This window comes from Marmota monax, unplaced genomic scaffold (assembly GCF_021218885.2).
Source record: "Marmota monax isolate L192 unplaced genomic scaffold, Marmota_monax_Labrador192_F-V1.1 WCK01_AAM20220418_F8-fsc00181, whole genome shotgun sequence".
Lineage (NCBI taxonomy): Eukaryota > Metazoa > Chordata > Mammalia > Rodentia > Sciuridae > Marmota > Marmota monax.
This window is the reverse complement of record NW_026694276.1, coordinates 3265739-3293210: the sequence shown is the minus strand read 5'-3', so window position 1 is coordinate 3293210 and position 27472 is coordinate 3265739. Positions and strand designations below refer to the sequence as shown.

The window sequence follows — 27472 nt, the reverse complement described above, 5'->3', positions numbered from 1 at the left end:
TTAATTTTATTTCATGCCTTCTTGACTTAAAAATCTGACACTTGTATATTAACAGGTTTTAGAATGCCCTTTTGAACCCTTCCCTGTTCCTGTACCTCCTTCCCCTTTTCTCTATTGCAATCTCAATTACCCGAATTTAACCCAGAAAGCTATGTGCAGGCCAACTGGTGTTTAAACGGCAGTGAGAAAGAATTTACTATTTCTTGATACTTAATTTTGAAAAAGTACATGATGTCTTATATATTTTAAATTGGAGGAATAAGAGGGTTGATTCCATGCATTATCATGTGAACATTGTAATCCTATCAAAGGGCATAGTTAATGCTAAGCAAAATTAGCCAATCCCCCCAAAAAAACAAATGCCGAATGTTTTCTCTGATATAAGGTGACTGACTCATAGTGGGGTAGGGAGGGGGGAACATGGGAGGAATAGACTAACTCTAGATAGGGCAGAGGGGTGGGAGGGGGAGCGGGTTAGACATGATGATGGAATGTGATGGATATCGTTATCCAAAGTATGAAGACGTGAATTGGTGTGAACATACTTTATATACAAACAGAAATATGAAAAATTGTGCTCTATGTGTAATAAGAATTGTGATGCATTCCACTGTCATGTATTTAAAAAATAAAATCAATTTAAAAAAATGAGAAAGTTAATGATTTTAAGCAAACAGGTATCAACAGTGCTCTATGGGAAATCACATCATTCCAGGTTGTACCTACATGAACAAAGCTGTAGTGTATTTTGCCTTTGAGTAAGGGTCATGCTGACTCACTGTGGTGGCAGACTCTGCTGGATCATCTGCCTTGTGTTCTGTCACCTGCCAAGACTTGGAAGGACCAGGTAGTATGTGGTAAAGTTCTCTAAGTGCTCCTTCTCCTAAAGTGAGGCAGTTCTATAACTTGTGCCTTCAGTCTCTTGATTCACAATTTAGTATTACTCAGATGAACCACATTACTATAAGTTTTTGTACTTACGAGGCATCAGATGTTTTCATGGACTCATCTTTTTTTCCTACAGATGTCCAGAGGGCTTCCTTGGAGAATATTGCCAACATCGAAACCCCTGTGAGAAGAACCGCTGCCAGAATGGTGGCACCTGTGTGGCCCAGGCCATGTTGGGGAAAGCTACCTGCCGATGTGCTCCCGGGTTCACTGGCGAGGACTGCCAGTACTCCACCTCTCACCCCTGCTTTGTGTCTCGCCCCTGCTTGAATGGAGGCACCTGCCATATGCTCAGCCGGGATACCTATGAGTGCACCTGCCAAGTTGGTTTTACAGGTAACAAAGGGGGCTAAACCTTGTACTTTCCTACTCTTAGCAGGTACCTTTATTTTGCTTTTTTAGATCATAGTGTCTGGCTCCTGTAGGGTCTCCCAGCATTATGATAAGGAACTGTCCTCAACTTCTGTTTGAGAGTTTTTAAGGAGTGGAAAAGGAGAAAGAAAGAAGGTCAAATACTTAGGCATATTTGACTCCATAAAGTGTTTATGTCAGGATTAGGGATCATCCATCATATTGTAGCTTTAGCTATAAATGCAGATCTAACAAACTCACCTCTTTGTAGTGTCTTATGAATTTTTGCCATCCACAGAATGAACTGTAAACTCTTTACTTGGCTACTTTGGCTCATCACAGTGTATGCCTCACATCTTTTCATAGCCTCACTATCTCACAAGCATCTAGGTTTGGTCACACTTATATTTTCATCATTTCTTAGAGATGTCATACTTCCTGTTGCTTCCATGTGGTTTCCTGGAGTGTTCTTCTGTTCTTCTCTATGATTGGTGATTACCTGATTTGTCTTAGTGATCCTTTCATGGTTGCTTTAGGCAGTTAGTCACAGTTCGATTATTTTTATGTCACATTTTACTGTAATTGATTTTTTTACATGTCTCTTACCTGAATAGATTTTGGTTTCTTCAGAGGTAGATCTTAGCTTTTTTTCAAAGTGAACCATTGGTATTTATTAAATTCAGAAAATTTGTTATTTATTAAATTGAGAAAAGGAGGACCATTCTCTACAGGTTGAGTTCATCCTTTTGGTTTTTGTGAGAGCCCTTCACCCTCACCTAGTTAGACCTTGTTAGCTCATCTACACCCAGACTAAGAAGCAGAGGCAACAAGTTAGTGCCTGTACATAGTACATGTGGGAATCTAAGTTAAAGGACATTTCTGTTTCAGTTGTGGGCAGGCACCCTGATATCTGTGGTCTCCAGAAGTAAACATTTATGTCCCTTTCTGCTGTAATACATACCTCTCAGCAAAATGAAGGGAAAAAATAGGCCCAAAATGGTAGTTCCTTCATTTCCTTTCTGCTCAGCACCTGAGATATATGTGCTGTGCCTAAGTCTGTTTGGTCCTTTCCCTTTTGGTTTGGCATTCGTTGATAAGCAGAGAGCATTTCTATGTGACATTTCTCACATATTACGACTTTTCTCCTTTTAGCAAAGCTGTCATGTCTCTCATTTGCTTTTTGGTGGGGTCAAATATTTGGACAGCCAGTTGGATTATTAACAAATCCAGGGAGTTCTCATCTGTAGCTTAAAAAATAAAAGACTTAGGCTAATGTAAACAAAAAAGTCATATGAATACCAGATTTACTAAAAGTTTGGGCATATTTCTGTTTCTCTTTCCCTTTCTCCCTCTCTCAAGAATGTGCTCTGCTTCCTGTGGACAGATACCTTGGCATTTAGCCTGGCGGAGTCCCCCTACTCCTGGTGTCTTTCTGCCTGGAAGACCCCACAGAAGTTACCTTTTCAGACACCTGTACTCATGACAGCTTCTATTTTTTCTGACACATTGGAGGCCAGGGATCCTTCACCATCTCCAAACATATCAAGCAGTACCTATATTAAGACCACATAGTAACAAAATGTTTCCCAGAATGGATAGTATATTGTGTTTAAAGGAAATAGAAGTAATATTGACCTAAGAGGCCTCTTTAGTAACTTGTTGGGGAAAATATCAGTACATTTTAATGTATTCAGTAAAATAACTTGAGAATATACCAGGGGGACCTAGCCCCTGTTGGTGTGGCAGCTATTTATAATGGAAGGAAAGAGCAGAGCTGCGGTGTTGGGGAGCATTTAAGAATGACTTTATAGAGGAGGTAACTGTTGAGCAAAGTTGCTAAGATAAGGGAAAAGTTCACTAAATAATCAAAACAGAAGCTGGCATTCTAAATGGAGGAGCAGCTTGTGCAAAGACAGGGAGGTGTGAGAACGGATGGATCAGACCCTGTGTCATAGGGACCAGTGTAATCCTTCAGGACTGGGCATCGTATGACAATGTGATCCCCTTATGTGCTCTATCCATGACGTCTTTGAGTCTCATCTATGGGCCTTGGAGAGTTTCTGAAAGGACCCTTGTATCAGACAATCTTGAGGAAGCTCTGATTTGTTCTTCCATAAAATCAAAGAGCTTGAGGATCTCCATGCAAGAACTCCTGCAGTCACTTCTTGGATGGGAGAGGGGTTTTGAAGCTGGGGCTGGCTCCTGATTATATGAAAAGTACTAAGTTCTCTTATCCTCTGTAGGAAAGCTGTGCCAGTGGACTGATGCCTGCCTGTCTCATCCATGTGCAAATGGAAGTACCTGTACCACTGTAGCCAACCAGTTCTCCTGCAAATGTCTCACAGGCTTCACAGGGCAGAAGTGTGAAACTGATGTCAACGAGTGTGACATACCAGGACGCTGCCAGCATGGTGGCACCTGCCTCAATCTACCTGGTTCCTACCAGTGTCAGTGCCCCCAAGGCTTCACAGGCCAACATTGTGACAGCCCCTATGTGCCCTGTGCACCCTCCCCCTGTGTCAATGGAGGCACCTGCCGGCAGACTGGTGACTTCACTTTTGAGTGCAACTGCCTTCCAGGTAAGGAACTCCCTAGTGTCCTAGGATTGGGAAACAAATCAATTGCAAGAAGAAGGTGGAAGTCAGTGAGTGTGGTTCAATTGTTCCTTTAGGAAGTGTACTAAAGCAGGGAAAAAGGGAAGTGAGGATTTTGTGAGAGGTGGCTTGCTAGTGAGGGAGGAATTTTATGGGCCCACTGTGGTCTTTAAACTGAGCAGGGGGTAATTTAACATGTCAAGGTTTATGATGATGAGTGGCTAGGAAATTGTTTATTGTCCCTTCTGGAGAAACAGATGATATAAGAGAAATAGAGTTCTGGGAAAGGGACAGGCAAATCTGGAGTGGAGAAGAACACAATGAGAATTAGACATTGGAAAATATGTATGCATGGTTAATAAAGTACTTTAAATTATAGTGACACTAAGAGTAGGTAGACAACTTTCCCATATGCTTTTGCCCCTGATAGAGTAATTCACTATAATTTGAATGCATCCACCCTCCCATATGTGATTTTCCCTGAAGATTTGTTCTTCAGAACCCTTACCCATGTACCTTCCCTGATTTGGGGGTAACCCTACCCTATCTTGAGGCTGGAGAATTTTGAAGCTGAGAGGGGGGGTCCGCTGTTAATCAATAGGTACTTTTTGATGGCCTCTGGTAGATAATGTATGAGAGACTAAGTAAATACTTTGTCATCCTCTGGGCTGGTAGAAGTGCCTTAGAGCACACAAGTAACCCAGGTAGATGGCAAAAACGGAGCAGCTAGGTCTGGAAGCTCCAGGCTGGTGTTCCTTGGCAGGGAGGAGCAAATGGCCAGATCACTTTACTCCTTAAACAAGTGATGAGGAGGCTGAAAACCAAGAATTTTGATTGGGAACAGAGCATAAACAGCTGGAACAAATGAATTACTAAGCAACAAGGATCCTGTTTTTATACAAATATCCTTAGAACAAAAACAAAAGAAGGAAAACTGCGTGTGTGGGGGGGAATAATGTGCTAAATAAGCAGAATGGTCTCAAAGAGAAGTTGTTCTAGCCACTGTTTCAGAGTGGGAATCTTAGATTGTGGTGTTGTGGATATGGTTCACATAAAATGGGTTTGTGTGTTTTATCTTTTGGGAGTTAAGGGTCATAGGTTGGTCCTCAGTATAAGACCAAATAGTAATTTATTCATTTCATTTAGCAAAAATTTCTTGACTCTCTGCTATGTTCTAGGTACTGTTATGTGTTTGGGGTACAGTAATACAAGACACTGCTACTAGTTGCAATGAAAACTTTTTATCATTTAAGTCGTAAGAATATATTATGTGTATTGCTTTTAGTTTCTCTTTCAATAAAGAATAATGTTATCATTCTCTACTAAGTAGATGTTTATTATCATAATATTTCTGTCATCCACATTATCTTGCAGAAGGACTAACTAAAAGATATCCCTCACTCCTGTATTTGTTTGCATTTTCAGGGCTAGAGACAGAAATAGAAATATAAACAATTTAGTTTCGTAAATATTTTAATATTGCAAACATTCTAGTAGTCTAATATTGTAATGGTCTAAGTGGGTAGTAATTGAGGTTAGTGTGATTTATGGTTGAAGGCTAGATACTGTTTTCAGTTTTAAGAAAATTACTTTTAATAGTTGCCTAGAACAGTAGGTTGATTTGGCAGCAAAATTTTGAGAGGAAGTCAGAGAACTCAATAAAGGAAGTCTTTAGCTGAGAGAGAGAGTGATTATTCACTCCCATTGTCTCTGCATTGTTTTCCATTAACCTCGATAAGAACCTTAGGGAATTCTGAGAGTGTGTCCAGGAAGAGATCTGTCAAACAAGAATAGCATCTCTTCCTTGAGAAAGGAAATAACCAGGCATTCCTCAGCCAAGTTGCTGCCAGGGCTGGTGGGCTAGGGAGTGAGATTTTTGGCTCTCTTCATGTTCTACTTGTCATGTAAAGCAAGACATTTATTTATTCACTGACGGTGTGTTGGGGGATGCTGAGGGGATTTAAGCAAGGAGAAGATTGGGCAAAGATAAAGCTAACATTTATTTAAAACCTTTTGAGTTAGGTACTGCCAGGTACTTTCACACCCATTAGTGTAATTAAACACAAAATCCTTGGGGTTAGGAGTTATTTTTTGAGTTTCTCATGTGAAGTGACTGAAATTTGGTCGTGTTAAGTAAATTTACCCAAAGTTGCAGAGCTGATAACAGGAGAGGCTGGGCTCCTGAAACCCAGGCATGTTATTTCCAAAGCCTGAGCTTTTGTGCATCATACTGGGTTACATTGCACTGCTCATCTGCTTCCTGGAAGTGTGTTGAAGATGTGTTGCTTTCTTTAAATGCTTTGAGTTATGTGGGTTAAAATAATATGTTTACACTATAAGGGGAAAAAAAAACCCCGAAATACTCATAATTCTAACCAAATAGAATTTGTCACATATCAACCTATGTACAGAGCATTGTGTAGCTGTTTAGACATAGTTAAGTAGGTTATTTCTTGCCTCATAGGGTCCCATGGTCTAAAATGGATTAGTAGCTTGAACAAATTTGTAGAAGGAAATAAAATAATTTAAAACCATAGATGATATAGCAACACTTTGAATAAATATATATTTACAGTTTGTAAGATGCTGTTGTTCTTATGTCCCAGGTGAAGTTTGGGAAGTATTCATTTGATTTCCAGACAGGGAAATAGTGCCTGGAGATGATTTTCTTTTTAAGTTCTTTTTGTGGTGCAGTACTATTCTTCTTGTCCCTTGCTCAGTTTTTCCTTCAGATTATTCGAGAGATTGAAATGTTACTTAAAAGTAGTATTCACCATCTCCTCGTGAATAGTTTCCTTATTTAAAGAAAATTAGTATTTCTGTTCTAAACAGAAAATGGGGACACCAGGTCTTCAGGAGGTTTCAGTGGCTTGTTGAGCTATTTTGCAACTTTTCAAGAAATGGTTGCTTTTTACCACATTCCAAGTCTTTGCACTTCCCAGCCCCCTTCCTTAATTATTGACCTTGGTCTACTTTTTGTTTTATTTTTCTGTGACACTTATCTTCTTACTATATAATTTTTGCTATGTAATTTACCTCATTTTGCCTATTGTTTATTGTTTTATCTTTTCCAAATCCTATTGCCTCTTCCTGTCTCCAGAATGAAAGCTGGATCTTTGTTTTTGCTCCCACAAGTGCCCCAAACACCTTTTAAAAACATCTCCTGAAACCTGAGAGGCCTGCACACACTTCTTGACTGACCAACTGTTTGAGTGCAGTGTCAGGTCACCATAATGGAGTATGCGACTCTGGGCTTCTCATTTTCTTCCTGGTATCAGGCATCCTAGACTGAGCCTGGCTTTGCTGATCCATAATGGGGGTAGGGGGAAGCGTGGGAGGAATGGAGGAATTCTAGATAGGGCAAAGGGGTGGGAGGGGAAGGGAGGGAGTATGCGGGTAGGAAAGTTGGTAGAATGAGATGGACATCATTACCATGTATGAAGTGCATGTATGAAGTACATACCAAGTACATGTATGAAGACATGGATGGTGTGACTCTACTTTGTGAACAACCAGAGACATGAAAAATTGTGCTCTATATGTGTAATATGAATTGAAATACATTCTGCTGTCATGTATAACAAATTAGAATAAATAAATAAATTTAAAATAAAAAAAGGAAGAAATTTGGAGTGTTTTTCAACTCAAGTTGGTGAATAGCATGTAAGTTAGTGATTACCTTTAAATGGTTAAGTTAAAATTCTTTTCCTGCAAAGGATACTGTGGTCACTGAGAGTTGATTTTAGTATTATTGTAGGACTCATTGGGAAGGAATAAAAACTGCAAAAATGACTCATCTGGTGTGACATGGAAAATATGTTTCTCCACAGAGAGGAAAAAAGGCTATCTTTAAGAGGGAACTAGTAGAATGGAATCAAGGAACCACATTCCATAGTCTCCTTGGATCAGCAGCTGTTAATAATCTGGACCCTTCTTCGTAAGCTTCCATCATGTGAAGCCCGTAGTAGAAGAAGCCCTGAGGAGGGCACCCAGCTGCAGTAATTTTAACACAAGAACAATAAATTATTGGATCATTGACTCCCAGTATTTTGGTTTCCAGCCAACCAATTGGGAGAGAATGTGTTAGGCTGGCTTTATGTCTGTGGATATTTTAATAAATAGCACACTAATCAGAACACAGTGGGCTGTTTTGAGTCTACTGCTGTCCCTTGTGAGTTCACAGTTGGATTGGACAGTTCTCAGTGTACTTTCCCTTTTCTTTTTCTCTCACATCTGTTTATTCTTCTATAATTTTTTCTTCAAACTTCACAGAAAGCTGCCTGGTATGTCCTGTCTTTATCAGTGAAGGTTGATCCTTTTGAACCATCCTACACTTCACAGGCTGGATAGATGTGGCATCACTGTGCATTAAGAAACAGTTTTCACATGTTTTGTGGCTTTTGTGTCTATTCTCAGATTCCTGAGCTCAAGAACTATCAGAAATATTTCCTTCTTGCACCTTTACACTCAGAATCGGGTGGTCTTCTCTTGGATATTATGTTAATTGGCAAGTTTGTTTTTGTGGCAGATTTCTTTCTTGGAAATTAAAAAAAAAAGTAGGCTTGTGTCATTTTGCTTTTGTCCAGCTCTAGGTACCCCCTGATTCCCCTTGCTCTTTGATTCCTGTTTATGGGCGCTTTCCCCAAGACTTTGTGCCTGGCCCAAGAGCATCTTGGTTATGTCATCTCATCTTCCCTTCTCCCTTGGCCCTTTCCACCCTCACACCTCCCAGTGCCTGAAAGGCACTGATGCTCCCCTGAGAGACATTGCTCTCTGTGTGGGATGACACATTTAAAGACTTGTCTGCTCCCCTCCTCACTGCCATCCTTAATCAATGAAGTGGCCCACCAGTTTATAACAGCACAGTCTTTAATGTTCTTTCTCACTTTAATTTCTCTCTTTTTGGCCTTGTGAGGACGGGAATTGGCTTTGAGAAATGGGCTCCTATTAGTGCAGCTGTGGGAGCCCTTTTTGTGACTTTGCCACGCCATCCCACCCACAAGTCTGGAGGCCTGTCTTTTTCCCTTTCCCCTAAAAACTTTAAAAAGTATTTTTTAGTAGTGTCTGCTCTGTGACTTATTCTTAGAGCATTGCCCCCGCTCTTTGGATGGGTTGTTTCTTACAAGAATTTGCTAGCTATTTCCAAAAAGAGTTCTGTATCTCTATTTCTTTTTTTAAATATATTTTTTTACTTGTAGTTGGGCACAATGCCTTTATTTATATTTATTTTTATGTGGAGCTGAAGATTGACCCAGCGCCTTGCAATGTATTTCAGACATTGGAACTTTTTTTTTTTATTTTAAAAAAACATTATTTATTTATTTATTTTTATGGGGGGGGGTGTGCTGAGGATTGAACCCAGTGCCTCACACATGCTAGGCAAGCACCATACCACTGAGCCGCAACTCCAGCCCCAGACGTTGGAACTTTTGACCTAAGGTTGTTTTTTTTTTGCTTGTTTCAAAGGAGACTCTGGGTTCCTAGGAAACATACTGACAAAAACTGGGTAGAGTTTCTGGTTCAGTGCTGACTCCTGCCTGCTGGCCGTTTAGTCATGGGCAGCTCAGCCTTGTGGCCCTCCACTTCCCTGTCTGTAGCAGTAGTGAGATTAGAGTATATAATCTCTAGTGGATGTTCTAATCCCATTGATACATAATAATATTAGCTAATATATTTTGTTTTTATAATAAATAGCATCTTTATTGAGTTATAATTCATATGCCAACTTGCTTTTACAAAGCATATAATTCAGTGGCTTAGTATATTCATAGATGTGTAATCATCACCACAGTCAATTTTAGAATATTTTTATACTCCAGAAGAAATACCCATTCTTCATAACTCCCTCCCAACCCTAGGCAACTACTAATTTAGTTTCTGGTTCAGTTTGCCTATTCTGGACATTTCATATGTAGTCATTAATGACTGACTCCTTTCACTTGTAATGTTTTTAAAGTTCATCCATGCTATAGCATGTATCAGTACTGCAGTCCTTTTCATGGCTGAATAATATTCCATCAAATAGGTTTGCCACATTTTATTTATTAATCAGTTGATTGGCATTTTGGCCATTGTGAATAATGCTGCTATGAACATTCTTGGACAAGTTTTTGGTGGATATAATGATATGTTACCATTTAGGGAGAGGGTATATGCCTAGGAGAGTAGAATTTCTAAATCATATAAATCATATAAAATTTCAAGAACTGTTAGTCTCAGACAATATTCCAAACTGGCTGTACTTATATTCCAACCAACAGTATATGAGGGTTCCAATTTTTTTGCATCCTTATCAACATTTGTTAAGTTCATGTCGAAACTCTTTTTATATACTTACTATTTATTTGTGTTTCTTTTTTGGAGAATGTCTACTTAAATCCTGTGCTCAGTTGATGATTGGGTCATTTATATTTTTTATAAAGCTATAAAAATTCTTTCTTTTTTTTTAAGAGTTAAAATGTTTTATTTGATTATTACACTGAACAGTTACCATGGAAGTTTGTTTAGTTTGATCAGGACATTGAACATTTTTCTTTTAATTTTTAAAATTTATTTATATATAACAGCGGAATGCATTACAATTCTTATTACATATATAGAGCTCAATTTTTCATATCTCTGGTTTTAATACGTAGTATACTCACACCAATTTGTGTTCTTTATCCAAGACTCAGGTCTCTTATCAGGCAGATACTTTTCTTCTATTTGTGGGCAGTCTTCTTACTTTCTTGATGGCATTCTTTGGAACCCAGTGTTTTTAATTTGATGAAGTCCAATTTATCTAATTTTTTTCCCTTATGCTTTGGGGCATATTTGAGAAACCTTTACTTACCTCAAGGTACAAAGATTTACTTCTGTTTTTGTCTAATAGTTTTATAATTTTAGCTTTTACTTCAGGTCCCTGGTCCATTTTGAGCTATTTTTTATGTGTGAAGAGGTCTAACCTCATTCTTTTGCATATGGGCATCTAGTTGACCCAGCACCGTATACTGAATCAAGTGCTTTTTGTATCAGTCTCACTTATTTAATCTTTACAGCAACTCTTCCGGCGAGGTCTTGTTAATCTGTATGAGGACAGAAAGTTAAGCTTTGTGCCCAGGGCCACTCAGTTGTCTCGAGGCAGGGCGGAGAGGTAGTTTGGCCTCATAGACTGTTTTTCACGGTGAGTTACCTCTCTTGCCTGACTGCCTCCTTACCTGCCTTCCTATTGACCGGGAGGAACTATCTCAAAAACAGTCAGACATAAAAAGAAACATTTTATTTCTTATCTGTTGTGGTTATGCTGAAATGCTTCTGCTTTCTTAATTTGTCTGTGGTTGGTGAATTCAGTTAGTTGTAACAGTGGCTAATATAAAGGCAGGGTCCTGGTTTCTGTTCTTTGTAACTTGGCTACAAGAGCCTTACCACCTCCCTGACACCTTGTTCAAGTCATTCTTTTTTTTTTTTTTTTTTTTTTTAAATTTTTTTTTTAATTTTTTAAATATTTATTTTTCAGCTTTGGGCGGACACAACATCTTTGTTTGTATGTGGTGCTGAGGATCGAACCCGGGCCGCACGCATGCCAGGCGAGCGCGCTACCGCTTGAGCCACATCCCCAGCCCTTGTTCAAGTCATTCTGAGTCACAGAGAAATACATTAGGGAGAAGATGACCATCAGGAATTATAGGACACCACAGACCACACACGTTCCAGCAGTGGTGCGCCAGGAGCTTCACCCTCCCCCCAACTGAAACCTTAACTTGAACTTTTCTAAAGAATGTCTTCATAAAAAGCATTGGGCTAGGAACACAAACCTTAGTTCCCATTCAGTGACTGCTGTGTGGTAGATCTGTAGCTTTGGCTTCACTTTATCATAATCAGGGGTGGGATTAAGCAATTCAGCATTTTCTGGCTCATTAGTCCATTACTAAGACTTTCAGATGATTAAACAGAAATATGAGTAATATAAATTTTTAAAAATATGAATGTGTATTTCCATAGTCTTTATCAGGCTTTCTTAGTGATACATCTGCTTAAGTGGACTGAGGACCAACTACCTGGAGAAATATAATTTTCTTTAGTCAAGCTTTCAAATATTTGTCTTCCATGAAATCATTTCTTTTGATTTTGGGGTAATATTTTTGGCTACTTGGTTTAAGCTCATTTAGATGACTGACAATTGTATTCAGAGAAACCAGCTATGTTAAGCAGATGTAGAATCCATAGTAGCTTGTGGTAAGGGGTGGGTAGAGCAAGGTGTGATTGATATCTGTCCCACCTACCAGGCTATAAGTGCCAGAGAAGCAGGGACTTTGCCTCTTTTACTGACTGTTCTCTTCCTAGTGTCTAGTGTAAGACCCATAAATGTTTTCAATAAGAGAGAAGGACCTTAAGGGATATTTTGAGGGGTCCAAATATCTACTCATATTATATTTTAAATAGGAGTATGCTCATTGAACATTAGCATTGTTTTCCAGCTAGTGGCTTGAATAGCTTAGGAATTAGGTAGCAAGAAAAGAGAAAGAATCCCACTATATAAATTACAGACAACAACACTGCAGGCAGTTAGAGTGAAGTTTAATGTTCTAGTTTTGTTTTTCACAAAAGGGAAAAATCAGGAAGAAGGAAGCAGTACTGTGAATGTGGTATTCATGTAGAGAGGAGCAGGAAGAATTTGAAGTGCTGGAAAGTTTAGTTAGTAATAATGTCACCTTATTTCCAGATAGCTTTTAACTTTTGTATAGTACTGCATTCATGATCTGGAAAGGCAGGCTGGGTAAGTGGACTCAGCCTCATTTTACAGATAAGAAAACTGATCGATTGTAACTTACTGTGTTTTGAACAGCTTGTAGGTGGTGAGATTGGACTTGACCCATAATAATATTTAATATTTCAGTATTTTTCCTATTTCTGTTTTCCTATTTCTCACCCCCGGTTTTAAAGGCCTCTGAGCTATCATCCTGGGGGTGGGAGGGAATGTAATTAGGTAATCTTTCATCTGTTCTTCCCAGTAGTTTAGTATGGAGTTGGGGAAAATCTAATACCCTGTTTTTTGGAACCAGTTAATATCTGTCCCATGAAGACATTTATCTTCCCTGGGATTTTATTTCATGGAAACACCATGAAATACTTGTGAGGTAACTGTGAAGGCATGCCATGGTATAATGAGTCACACTGTCTAGCTGTGCTTAAGGCCAGAAAAGTTGGAGGATGGGGAAATTTTTAATATAGTGAGTCCTGCATTGAGCAGTTGTTGGAGGATGAACTGAAGTCAGAAGCAGGTCTGTCCTGATGTTCATGTCCTGAGCAGAATGCTTATGTATGAGAATCCGTCATTTTCTTTTGTTCCTCTTTTATCAGGTTTTGAAGGCAGCACCTGTGAACGGAATATTGATGACTGTCCTAACCACAAGTGTCAGAATGGAGGGGTTTGTGTGGATGGGGTCAATACATACAACTGCCGCTGCCCCCCTCAGTGGACAGGTATGTACAGTGTGATGAATCCACCAGAATGGAGTGTGGTTTGGGAAGGAGAGGAGACTGCTGCTGAAGTGGGCACCTTGAACAAGTCATATTAGGACTGCTTTAGACAGGTGTATGAACTGAGCCAGATGCAGTGCTAACCCCAGGCGTTCAGTGTTCACTCAAATATAAATTTTCACAGGAATTATTGGGTAACTGCTCTGAACTCAGCACTGTGCTAAGTGCTACAGTGCATATGAGAGAAGATCTTTATTGGTAGACTCTGAACTTTATTTGTTGGAAAAGCAGTACATTGCCTGGAACATAGTAGATGCTTAATAAATATTTGAGAGGAAAGAGCATACTTAAATGCCAAACCAAACTATATACACCACAGGAGTTCAGATCTTATTTGTTCACAGATAGATATCTATCTTATCTTATTGTCATATCTTTTAACTAGCAAAAGCTTGAGCAAGTACTTTGGACATTATTTTATTATACTCATATTTCTTCTCTTTCTTTCTTTTTCTTTTTTTTTTCCCATGGTACTGGGAATTAAACCCAAAGGCTTGTGCATGATAGGCAAGTGCCCTACCACTGAGCTACATTGAAAGCCCTTTCTCTTTTTTTATTTTGAGACAGGATCTTGCTAAGTTGTCAAGGCTGGCCTTAAACTTGCCATCCTCCTGCCTCAGACTCCCCGCTGGGAGTCTTATTTCTTTCTTTTTAACATTTTATTAGTTGTTGATGGACCTTTTAATTTATTTATTTGCATGCAATGCTGAGTATTGAACCCAGTGCCTCACACATGCTAGGCAAGTGCTCTACCACTGAGCCACAACCCCAGCTCTGCTTTGTCTTTCTTGTATCCCTTTCTCCACACAAGTGGAAAATAATTTTTTTCTGCCTCTGACATTAGAAGAGTAGTCTGGCTTAATTTTATACCCTCTTGGAAGTTTCTTTACATTATCCTAAGTTTTTTACTTTAGTAAGTTGGGTGATTTTATGCAGACTGTGGTCTACTTTCTTTTTGTATCCATCTATTTATCTACTGAAAGTGAAGACAATTAAGTCAGAAAGTTTTTGAGAGAAATGGATTGATTCAATGTGGAAACCCAAAGAATAAGTTAGTGTTATAAGAAGAAACTTCAGTACCAGTACTGAACTCTCTGTTATAGAGAAGTCTTTATGCTGGATTGCAGTCATTCCTGCCTGGTGTTCTTTAGCATTTCTGAATTGCTTTCCCTTATCTGCAGCATTTAATTATTTAGAGTACTCTTGTTCTATAGACTATGAATAGAAAAGATAAAAAGGATTTAAAGCTTAAATAACATGATTTTCTGGAAAAGCCCATATTTCTGCTTTTAATCCCCAAACCGTCCTCTTTAATACTTTCCTACTGGGTTTCCCTAGAATTGGACTTTCCCTAGAATTTTTTCATGGGGTCCTGATCCTAGAACTTCACTTCCAACCCTCTGCACTTTCTGTTATGTTCTCTGTTCTCCCTAGCTTTTGCCATTTTTGTGGTAGATTTTTTTTTTCCACTTAGAAATGACTATAAAGTTAATCACATGATCAGCCGTAACTGAAAAGATTTGGACTTTTTCTGCTTTTAATGAGTCTCACAGTTAGTTCTGGGCAGGATGATATAAGTGTCAGGAACTTGACTTTATTCTAATCTCCCTGTGCCCTGTGGGAGCATGACTCTGTGTGGTACGCAGGCTTCTGATTCCAGTGAAGATTAAATGGTATTGTAATTTTGTTGCTGATTTTTCTTTGATACCACACTTGGTTTCCTGCTTTGATATTAATTAGGAAGGTCTGATCTTGGGGCAAACTTTCCCAGTAAAATGATATTTTACCCAAATTTCTTACCTCAGGATATTTAATAAATGCCTCTTTTCTATGCAAGATGTTTCTTTCTCAGTGTAATTTGTATTTCTAGAAAGGGTGGCAGAGGTAGTAGATAAGTTCCATGTGGTGCTTTCTATTTCTTTTGATCTGTTGGCTGTCATTTGGAGTGATCCTCTGTCTTTAGTTTCCCACCATAGGTTTCCTTTCCCTTTTTAACTCATGTCAATACTTTGATTTCCAGTGACAAGACTTGTTTTCTGCCCTGCCTGTCATTAACAGGATAAAGCCCCAAAATGCTCCCTGTGTTATATGAAGCCTTCATGCCCCAGCTCTATCTGCTTCTCTAGTCTTCTCATGCATCCAACAGCTCTCCAGACTCTGGCAGTAAGAGCTGCTCTCAGCTCTCCCACATTGTGCTTGTGTTGTTCCACATTCTATGTCTTCATTTACTCCATTGCTTTTCTCCAGATTGGCCTGCTCCACCAGAGCAGGGAAGAAGAACATGAGAAGAAGATTACCATTAAGCAGGGACAAGAGGTGGGAGGGAATGGGAGAGAGAAGGGGAATTGCATGGAAGATGGAAGGAGACCCTCATTGTTATACAAAATTACATATAAGTGTGAGGGGAAAGGGGAAAAAATAAAAGAGAGAAATGAGTTACAGTAGATGGGATAGAGAGAGATGATGGGAGGGGAGGGGAGGGGGGATAGGAAGGGGATAGGAAGGGCAGCAGAATACAACAGACACTAGTATGGCAGTATGTGTAAACATGGCTGTGTAACCTGTGTGATCCTGCAATCTGTACACGTGGTAAAAATAAGAATTCATATCCCATTTGAATCAAATGTATGATATATGATATGTCAAGTTCATTGTAATGTTTTGAGCAACCAATAAAAAAAAATGAGTGGGGCTGGAGTATAGAAATTAATTGTAATTTACTAGCACTGAATAATTTATTAATTATAATACATTTTGTGAACATTTACAATCACTGTATTAGGAGTATAATATTTTAAATATCCTTTTCACAGATATGCATGTTCAAAAAGGTTAAATAATTTGCCCAAGGCAAATAGCGTTTGGGTTAGTGTTTGAATTTAGGCTTTTCAAGTTATAAATACTCAGTCTTTTTTCTTTATCAAATTGATTCTGTGAGTTGTCTTTTTAAATTTTTTATTTTTAAGGATTTTGGGTTTCTTTAATAGGTTGAAAGTTCAGTTTATAATTTTATTATTCTAGTACTTAGTGATTTACTCCTTGTTTTTTTTTTTTTTTTTCCCATTTTAGGAATCTGGCTGGTTGCTTTGAGGTTAGGAGTTAACATTATGTGAATGTTTTATATTCAGTTTGGTGCTGTTTTTGCTATACCTAAGAGCCTTTATTACAAATTTGTTCAGAATTTCCTTTGCAATTGCCAACTGTAGAGTTGAAGCATGAATTGTTTGGTTTGGCTTTTGACAAAATAGAAAAGAAGGGGTTGTTTTAGTCTAGTAGGAGAGGAAATGAAGTTGCTAGCCATCTGAAAAAGAAGGGATGAGATTATATGACAGAAAACACTAGGCATTAATTTAAAATAAATGGAGACTTGGGAGTTTGCTAGATTTTTAGTGAGAAGAACCTAATAGATAGTTTTATTTTCCAAGTATACATATGTAAAAGGCTTGAACTTTTGTAGCAAGTTCTAGACTTCAAGATGAGTAGAAGTTTTTCCAACTCTGTGGTTTGTTTGGGGTAAATAAATCAGTTCCTTTTTGTCAGAAGGCTTTATTTGCTGTACACAAAACTGATATCTCTCACTTATTTTATTGGGGTCTTAGGTGAATCAGTGGTGAATAAATAAAAATTTATTCAGCAAATAGCAACCATGTTAAACAATGTAGATCCGTGCTGTTCTGTTTGGTGGCTGCTAGTCACATCTTGTGTTGAGTATGTGAAATGTGACCGGTTTGAAGTGAAGTATTGTATCCATTAAATACCTGATTTTGAAGACAGCATGAAAAAAAGGTAAAACATCTAATGTTTAAATATTAATTAGATAGTAAAATTTGTCTTAGATATATTGAGTTAAATAAAAATAATACTACTAAAATTAATTTCACATGTTCCTTTCACATTCATTTTATTTGTTATTTATTTTATTTTATTTTGTCATGCTGGGGCTTTAACCCAGGACCTCAGGCATGCTAGGCAAGTGCTCTCCCACTGAACTACACCCCAAGACTTTTTTCTTTTGTTTTAAGTGGCCACTGGAAAATTTAGAATTATACCTTTGTCTCTTGTTTTATTTCTTTTAGACAGCACAATTCTAGATGTGAAGGTGCTCTGAGCGTATTATCATTGCTGCTGAAAAGTGGGAGTACCCACTGTGTCCTTTGGTGGTAGAGCAACAGACCGGTAACCACATGCAGAGGAGGCCTTGTGCGAGCCTCATTAGAAAGAGTGTGTTGGCTTTGGTCCGCTGTGGTTTCCCTATCAGTATGGACAGAACTGGTTGTAGCCTAGTTCAGAGCCTTTCCACTTAACTATAGCTGTCCAAATAGTGTTTTTGTTCGTGCTTTCAGAGACTACTACCAGCCTTCTCAACTAGCCTGAGCTCAGGTGGAAAAAGAAATTGGTGTTGGGGGTGAGAATGGGGGTTACTTCTTTATAAGAATCTTGTTATGGAGATAAGTCTGAATAACTAGATGTTCCTTTAGGAAATGAAAGTATACCTAAAGGTTTGATGCAGCCTGAGCACAAATGTCTTTATCATACTGCCTTTGGCACCATGCCATCTTATCAGAGAAGTTCTACTCTGGCAGATATCCATTTAAGGGAAAAGAAAGTCTTAAAAGGCCCCAAAATTTATTAGAACAGAGTAGATTAATGTTTTGTCTACGTACATTGTTATTTGAATTTTCTTTTTAAAGGTTCATTTCCTTCAGAATTAAAGTTGACTCTAAACTCAACTCAGAAATTCCTTTCTGTAACTGCTTTTGGTTTTGGGTTCACTCCTGGGGCAGATGTGATTTATTTTCCTGTGCTTGTTATTAATCCAGAAATGTAATTTCAGCTTGGGCTTGGAGTAGTGTTTTGGGACATTAAGCAGAAGTGAACAATGAAAGCTAGGTGGATACGAGTCAAATAAAACTGACCAGATTTTTTCTCAGCTCCTTTATAAGCATGATGAGCCTAAAGAGTTGGTTAAGATTCCCACTGCTCTTAGTTGCTCCAGTTTTAGTAAAAATGTTTGGCATGAACCAGCGAGTGCATATGCCAGAGGTGGTGCAGGAAGGAGCTCCTTGTATCTGAAAATGAGTCTCTGCATGGTGGTGTTCTGAAGTTGAAATAGGTATCTCTGTTTCAGCCCAGCCTCTAGTTGGTGACACATTGTCCCATGGAATGGATCTTTTTTCAAAATCACTGTGTGTGTGTGTGTGTGTGTGTGTGTGTGTGTGTTTACCCACATGCATGTAATACTATAGGGATGGAGCTTTTGAGTTGAGAGTAGAAACTAATTATATCTTGGACTGCAAAGGTATTCTCATTTATATTCGGTGTGGCAGTATGGGAAAATGCATCTCAGCTTTCAATTTCTCTGCTGTCAGCTTGATTGTGAGTACCAGATAATTAGCCTGCTATCTGGAATTCTACTTCCCACCCCAATTTCAGTTTCTTTCCAGTGGGAAGACTGCCAGAGTGCTAACCTGAAGCACCCTCATTCCAGAGGTCCAAAAGCTGATTGGGGGCTATGTTGGTGGAAACAGGAGTGAATATATAGTATGGTTTAGCAAAATGAGGAGGTGAGACTGAAGGATCTTTTCCTGTCCTTGTGGTTCATTACTCAGTGTCTAGTTTTGGCTGCATTACAGGAAGATCTAGTTTAACTTAATGGTTTTTAAGCCTGCATGGAATGACTGTAAGTTAAATAACAGATACTTATTGCACAACTATTAAATCCATGCTGGATGCTGTAAGAAACACAAAGATTAACAGAGTTAATTTGTGTCATTCAAGAATTATAAAAATTGTTTAGGAAGGAATAAAGAAGTCTACACAAAACCATTATAGGAGGTGGAAAATATGAAGGAATGAGGTTTTGAAAGAAACATGGATAGGAATTTAGAACCATTTAAGTACTTGGTGGGGTTAAAGGGGTGATTGAGAAGAATTGACTTCTTCAGGGCTGTAACATTGCTCTTGATTCAACTCTGCATGCCTCTGTTGCAGCACCTGTAGTACTTTACTGTATTTACTAGTTTGTATGCTCTGCTCACCTCATAGATTATCAGCCTCTTTAGGATTGAGAACCAGTCTTACTGATGGCTATTGAGTGAGTGACAACCAGGAGACTCAAATAAGGACAGGATTCCGTTCTTCTTTATAGCTGAATAGTACTCCATGGTGTGTATATGCCACATTTTCTTTATCCATTGGTTGATGGACACATAGGTTGTTCCCATTTCTTGGCTGTTGTAGATAGGGCTTCAGTGAACATGGGAGTACAGATGTCTCTGACAATACTGATTTCCTTTCCTTTGGATATACCTAGTGGGATTGCTGGATTGTGTGGTAGTTCTATTTTTAAATTTTGAGAAACCACCATACAATTTTCCATAATGTCTGTACTAATTTACATTCCCATCAGCTGTGTGCAAGGGTTCCCTTTTATCCACATCCTCACCAGCACTTCTTATCTTTTGATAATAGCCATTCTTACTGGAGCAAAGTAATATCTCACATTGTGGTTTTGATTTGCATTTCCCTGATTAGTGATATTGAGCATTTTTTCAATTTCTTATTTTTGAGAAATGTCTATTTCGCATTTTAAAAATGCATTTTTAGTTGTAGACGAACACAATACTTTTATTATTTATTTTTATGTGGTGCTGAGGATCGAACTCAGTGCTTCATGCGTGCGAGGCAAGTGCTCTACAACTGAGCTATAACCGCACGCAGCCCCTATTGCCCATTTTTAATTGAGTTATTTGTTTGCTTCTTCGTCTTCTTTTTTTTTTTTTTTGCTATTGAGATTTTTTAGTTCTAAAATGAACTCCTTGTCAGATGTGCATTTTGCAAATATCTTCTCCCATTCTGTAGGTTGTCTCTTGACTCTGTTGGTTGTTTCCTTTGCTGTACAGAAACTTTTTAGTTCGATATAATCCAATTTGCTTAGTTTTGCTTTTTTTTTCCCTGTGTTTTTGGGGGTCTTGTCCAAAAATTCCTTGCTCATTCCACTGTTTGGAAGTATTACCCCTATGTTTTCTTCTAGTAGTTTCATGTCTTCCATTTAAATTTTTAATCCATTTTGAGTTGGTTTGGTTTGGAGGCAGAGATCTAACTTTATTCTTCTGATGTGGATATTCAGTTTTGCTAGCAGTATTTATCGTGAAGAGGTGGTCCTTTCCCCTCTTAGTATTCTTAGCTTTTTGTTGAAAATTAATTGGCTGTACACATGTGGGTTTACTTCAGGGTCCTCTATGTTGTTCCATTAGTCTCTGTTTTTAGGTGAATACCATGCTGTTTTAATCAGTACTGCATTGTAATGTAGTTTGAAGTTAGATAATGCAAATGCTTCCTTCCTTGTTCTATTTGTTCAAGAGTGCTTTGGTTATTTTAGTTTTTCTGGTTGTTCCGTACAGTTTGGGCTTGTTTTTTTTCTAGTTTTCTGAAAAATGTTTTGTTGGTAGTGTTTCTTATTTTTAGATGAATTTGTGTTTAAATATTTGAACTTCAATTCATCTTTCTAGCTTTTTGTTGTTGTTGTTGTTTTGGTACCTGAGATTGAACTCAGGGGCACTCAACCACTGAGCCACATCCTCAGCCCCATTTTGTATTTTATTTAGACACAGGGTCTCACTGAGCTGCTTAGTGCCTCACTAAGTTGCTGAGGCTGGCTTTGAACTCAGGATTCTCCTGTCTAAGCCTCACCAGCTGCTGGGATTACAGGCATGTGCCACTGTGCCGAGCTCATTTTCCTAGTTTTAAGAGTCAAAAACAAAACTATATCTATTAATTTCCTTCTCAGATGGAGAATTAGCATACTTTTATTTCTCTTATAACTTTCCTTCACTCCCTAGATTTTGTATATGCAATCTGGGTTTTTAAAATTCAAATTACAGTATTTTATTATTGAATTTTAAAAGTGTATGCACCTTCTTTTAAACTTCTTTTTGGTAGTTAGTTTTATGATCCAACTTATGATATTATAGGCTTAATTCTGTGTGCAGTTTATTTTGTGCTACTAGTGCAGCTATGTCACAACCTCTTCATTCTACACTTCTTTCTTTTGATTAATTTTTCAGTCAAATAAGTATATCTTTAAGTAATTTTTTTTTCAAGAAAGTGACATGTTGGCATATTTTGGGAGCCCTTAGGTATGTGAAAAATTGATTCTGATTTAGTTGCCTTCATGCACAATGGTGTTTTGGCTAGATACTGAATCCTTGGGTGGCGATTTCATTTCCAGTTTTAAACATTGTTCCTTTTTCTGTGGTGAGCACTGTAGGAAGCACAGTGCCAGATGAATGTGGCTGATCTCTTGATAAGCAACATTTGCCATCAAAATAGAAAAAGGTATTATTTTCACATTAGGTTTTCCTTCTTTTTTCCCCAATGCTAAAATCTTCTTTCTTTGTGTTATAATCTGCTTGTGTTTTGCTTTGCATTTTTGTGAGAACTTCTTAAACTTTTCATTTATTACCGATTTATATTTCTTTGTTTCAGTTCTCTTCTTTACAGCTTCTGATCCTGATTTGTATTTGAACTGTATTCTTGTTGTTTTATGTCATATGTGCATCTCCTCTAGGTTCTTTCCATCTTCACCCCTAGTAACAGGGACCAAAGCTTGGCACTACTTTCTTCTCTGAGCCAGGGGTCCACTTCCTGAATGCTTAGCACTGACCCAGCTTCCATGGTTTTCCATATGGCATCCACACTGGATGCTTTTTCTGGTGTGTTACATCCGGAATTTGCCCCAGATGCACTGCAGACTTTCTTGTTGCTATAGCGGCCACAGGAGGCTGGGACTCCCTGGTGCTTTAAATTGCTATTGACCTGGAGGGGTGAGATGGAGTTCAGCCCATTCTCCTGCCTGCAGCGGAATGGGCTTTCTGAAACACAAATTGGATCGAGTTGTTTCTTTGCTTAAAACGCTTCAGTGGGTCCTCCTTGTTTTTGGATTGAGTTCCAAGGAACTGGATGTAACCCTCGCCTGCTGCATCTCTCCACTCCCCCGTGCACTCCCTGTAATTCAGCCACACTGAGTCTTTTTTCATTGCCTCAAATGAGCCATGCTCTTTTTTTCATTTAAACCTATACACATCACTTCCTTCTGCCTGAAATACTCCCACCCTGTCCTGTTTTCCCCACATACTCTCACATGTATACTCTTACACAACCTTGCTCTGCCTGTATGTCCCACAGGCTTTCACTTAAAAGTCTCGTTCTATAGTCCTTCTTTGTTCTCCCTACTCCGTGCTCCTAAAGCAACCTGGTAACTGCTAAAGCACTTATCATCCTTAATTATTGTTGTTTTTTTGACTATAAAACCACTATTAGCCTGGAAGGTTTACAGGGTAGAAATCATATCTATTTAATTCATCATTATAACCCTCATGCATATAGGTCAGAGCCTAGCACAGTTTGTGTATATGTGTGTCTTTATTGAATTAATGAATGGATTGGAGCATTAGATTTTCTGATTGTTCTTGGCTCAACTGTACCTCTCCAAATTCACAACTATTAGTGAGAGTCTCTTCTCACTTAGATACTTTAATACATTTTCTGGTGTAGACTGGGTTTGTGCAGCTTCTGTAAAAGTGAGCTAGTCACTTTTAAAGATTATATTTGACAATCAAGGTAAAGTGCTTATAACTTAATACATTTACTTTTACTGTTTGAGGTCAGTAGCAGCATTGGGTAATAAAAGGACATTTCTTTCTTTTTCTTTTTCTTTTTTTCGTGCAGGGGATTTAACCCATAAGTGCTTTATTACTGAGTAACATCTCCAGCCCTTTTTTAGTTTTTATTTTGAGACAGCCTAACTGAGTTGCTCAGGCTAGCCTGAAACTTGTGATCCTCCTGCCTCAACTTTCTGAGGCACTGGTATTACAGGTTTGTGTCACCAGGCCTGACTTTGATTCTTTGTCCCCTAGTTTGATTCAGATGGCAACCATTGGAAGAGGAGGGCAGTGGGAGTTTTTTTTTTTTCCCCTAGAGAGGGCTGACTGGGATAGTGTCTTTAGGAAAAGGTGAGGTTTCACTTAAGGAAAGTGTCCACCATAATGTGGAGTTGCCCGTGGATATAGTTGAAGGATTAGTAGGCAAAGGCAAGGTAGATTTGGGTATGGTACAAATAAGGTTTAGTTTAGCGAAAAAGGAAGGGGACTGTGATGAGAAGTTTGTGTGTTGTGGGTCATGTAAATAAGGTGGTGAGGGAGACTTTGAGATGTGAATAAAATACAGACACACTTTGTGGCTATGGGAGAAATGAGTTGTGAAAGATTACCATTATTTCAGGAGTAGGATGATTTTAGTAAGAGAAGGCAGAGTTAGACATTCATTTAACAAATGTTTATCAAGCACTTTTAAATAAGTAAGGTTAGCTGGGCTCTGTGCTAAGTTCTGGAGATGTGTGATGAGGTAGAGAGTTACCACCTATTTCTCCACAGAACTTGAGTTCCTGAAGTAAACAGGACCTTAGCAGTAGTGAGAAACAAGACATAAATCATCCAACTGTTTTTAAAATTTTGGACTGAAACAAATGCCTTGCAGAACAAGTAGAGGGTTTCAGTATAGCACATTAACAGGCAGAACTAATTTGTTCAGGCCGGTATAGTCTGTTTGAGAAAGTGGACATTTCAGATATAGACGGTAAGTAAGAATTGTTTAGTGGAAAGGGCAGGATGAGTGTCCCAGATACTTGTGTGATCACTGAAAAATTTCAGAAGGCTGAAGTGGTGGAGCTCATGTTGTTTCAAGGCAAGAGCCTGAGAGTTTGGTGGGAAACACAGGTGGGTGTTAGAATTCTGTCCTGAATGCAGTGGAAGTTACCAGGAGAACCAGGCCTTTGAGGAATTTAAACAACATGGTGATGTCTGGGTATTAGTGGAGGAGACCCTTGAGAGTCTCGTGCTTGTCTGAATGCTTACCTTCCCATCATTCCCCTCAGTCACTGGCATACCCCAGGCCAAGTGTACACATGCGTGTGTCCTTGCACGTTTGTGTGCACATACATATTCCCATTAGGCAGGTCCTGCAGACTCCATTGGTCACACCGAATATTTGAACTAGCCTTAGTCACAGCAGGTTGTACAACTGTGTTCATTAACTTCACCAGCAAAATAGAAAAATCTGTGTTTAGAGCAGATATTTTATAGGATAGAAGTTATAAGAATGCTCTGTATGACATGGAAATATATGAAACTCCAGAAATTGGGAGTTGGGTTACCGCTGATTGGAAGTATGTCAGAGACAGAATTATCTTGACTTAACCATAGAAGAAAAGGTAGCAGGGTCAGGCTACCTTTTCTTCTATGGTTAAGGGCCAGCCAAGCTGTTCTTTTAGAATTGTTGTTGCACTGCGAGCTGACCCTTAACAGGACTATTGATGTGATAAAGCCTTTTTCCACAGACTGCACAGATGGGAGGGTGAGTGCTTCTTCTTCAGAGAGTGCTCAGGCCCTGCAGTCATTTCTTTTCTCCTCTTTCTTTTGTTGTACTCCTCCTTCCCTCTTCCCAGTCACTTATAACTCCAAGTAAGATTGATGGTTTGTTTGTGGTACCTTGAGAGAACTATGATGAGCTGTTACTGCTCATAAATGGTGTCTGTTTAGTGCTTCACTGCTCACTTGGCTGGAGTGTGATGCTAATGAGGCTCAGGTCATGGTTTCCATTTCAGTGCAGACCTCTATGGTTAACACTGCTATATTTACTTGCACAGGCTGGGTCCATAATCTTATTTATCCTGTAGTCTTAAAACCATAGGACAGAGCAATAAGAAAAGACCGTTAAAGTACTCCTATAAAACTGATACGCATGCTTACTTTACTAGTGGTGGGTTGGCAGGAAGCTTCATTTGTAGCACTAAGGAGCTGTCTTCTTCCCCTGTGTTAGTCAATCCTGCCTTGTCCTTCAATAGTCAACCTAGATTCCCCTTCCTATTTTGAAAACTAGCAATCTCACACTCCCAGTCTTTTTGAGCACTTAACTATTTCCATTTCCAGTTTGTACTTCTAATTGATTGAACTAATGGTACAAACTTGAACAAGTCACTGTACCTCTCTAGTCCTGTTTCCTCATCTGTTTTGCCACTGATGCCAGGTGTTTAGTACAGTACCTGGCATGTATACTGAAGTGAATGGTAGGACACAGTTCCTGCTCTCATAGTGTGTGTAGTCTAATGTGAGAAGAAACTTATGTAGAGAAAATAAATAAATAATCACAACTTGGGACATATGCCAGGGGAGATTGACTGCAACAAATGCACTGGTGGAGAGTAGTGAGGAGGGATGCATTTGAAGAACCTCATTAAGTTATCAGAGAGGTCTGAAGGATGAGAATAACTAGTCATGTGAATTAGAGGGGCTGAAGAGAACAGGATATGCAGAGGTACTGAGGTAGGAAATAATGTGTGAGGAACCAACAGAAAACTGTTGTGGCTAGAGACAGTGTATCAAGGACAGATAGGAATGTGAATAGATACATGAGGCAAAAATGATAAGCTGGAAAATTGTCAGTAGCTATAAGTGGTTCTCATCGTTTCAAGTATCAGCCAAGAATTAGGCAGTGTGATGCTTCATATTAGATTAGTCCAGACTCCTGGAGCGTAGCTTTTAAATACACACCCCTTTCTTTCTCTTTTGCCCATAGGAAACAGAGGGGACCTACCCAGCCCTCTGCCGTGGCCATAAATAGCATTAGCTTGCAGTATCCACAGGTGGAAATTACTAAGAGGGATAATTATTGCCCTCAAAACTTGCCTAACTGAGCTTTGTGCAACATATTTTGGGAGTTTACCAGCATGGTTTGTTTTGACACAGATGATGATCTATGTTGAGACTTGTCTCTGGATTGAAGACTTAGTGGCTTGGTGGGGCATGGAGACAACACAGCTTTTCCTTTTCACCAGACGCTTTTATATGCTAGGTAGCTCATAACTTAGTGCGCTCTCCTCCTCTCCCTGCTAACAGATAGTTGTTTGCCTTTCGTTCCTCCTGTGTTCTACTGTCTGACTAATCTTCACACCCTGTGTTGATCATGTCTTTCCCCACTCTTCTTTGCCTATTTTATCAACTTAAGAACTGTATTTAAATAAGTCTCTAGCCACCTCCACCTTTTCTTTTAAAATTCAACCAGAATACACTCAGATCATTTTTGCTGTCTTCTGGACCTAATCCTGCTTTCCTTAGGAACCCACCTCCCTTCAACCCAGGCTAGTTTTCTTGGCATGGAATAGTGGAAGAAGCCAAATGACTTTAAAACATAGACCTAATTTGCCTAGGAGAGTGCAAAGAACTTTTTCAAGGCTAATACCTTCTTTCTGCTAAGGGTATTCTTGTGCCTTCTCATTGTGCTCTAGGACTCTGGATCAGGGATTCAATGTGTAGGTCTTGACCAAAGAAAGCCAATTTGGTGCTCAACTGTGCTACAGTGAAAGGCATCTGATTTAGAGTCACACTGATCTGGGTTTGAGTGACAGCATTCCTTCTCATCAGTTCTGTGAAATTAGGAGGTCATTTACCTTTCTGAGCCTTACTGTTCTTAATTTCAGGCATCTGCACTGGTTTTCCTCTGTGCTAAAATGCTGGGGACCTGATGGAAGTTTACTATCTTAGTAGACATTCCATTGGGGATTTTGGAGCAAGCAATTGCAATGGCCACCCTGGTTACTGTTTTCAACATTTTGAATTTTAGAACTGGTTGATAGAGTAGTAATAAGGAGGAAAAAAAGTCTGGCAGAAATGAGGCTGGGAAGCAATGCTGCTTTGGAGAGCTGTGCCTGAAACTTGGAGAAAAGAAATCCATCCTGTAGAAAATTCCTTCTAGGGCTGGGGTTGTGGCTCAGTGACAGAGTGCTTGCCTTACATATGTGAGGCACTGGTTTCGATCCTCAGCACCACATAAAAATAAATAAACAAAATAAAGATATTGTGCTCCTGTATAAGTAAAAAAATATTTTTTTTAAAAAAGAAAATTCCTTCTAAGTCATAATGCTCTTGGATTTCTAGATTTCATGTCTTTAATGATTAGTACCTTACAGACATGTAGTCCTAGGATTCAGTGGAGGCATCTAATTT

The 27472-nt window shown here is 38.9% G+C and overlaps 1 protein-coding gene across 1 annotated transcript in view; it reads left to right on the top strand.

Moving 5' to 3' along the window:
* The window catches only part of Notch2 (notch receptor 2), a 153026-nt gene that overhangs the window by 65945 nt on the left and 59609 nt on the right, over positions 1-27472 (top strand). The window contains exons 3-5 of the mRNA XM_046467112.2: positions 1025-1284; positions 3543-3878; positions 13233-13355. Coding sequence (XP_046323068.1) covers positions 1025-1284; positions 3543-3878; positions 13233-13355 — 719 coding nt within the window. The remainder of the gene's footprint in view (positions 1-1024; positions 1285-3542; positions 3879-13232; positions 13356-27472) is intronic.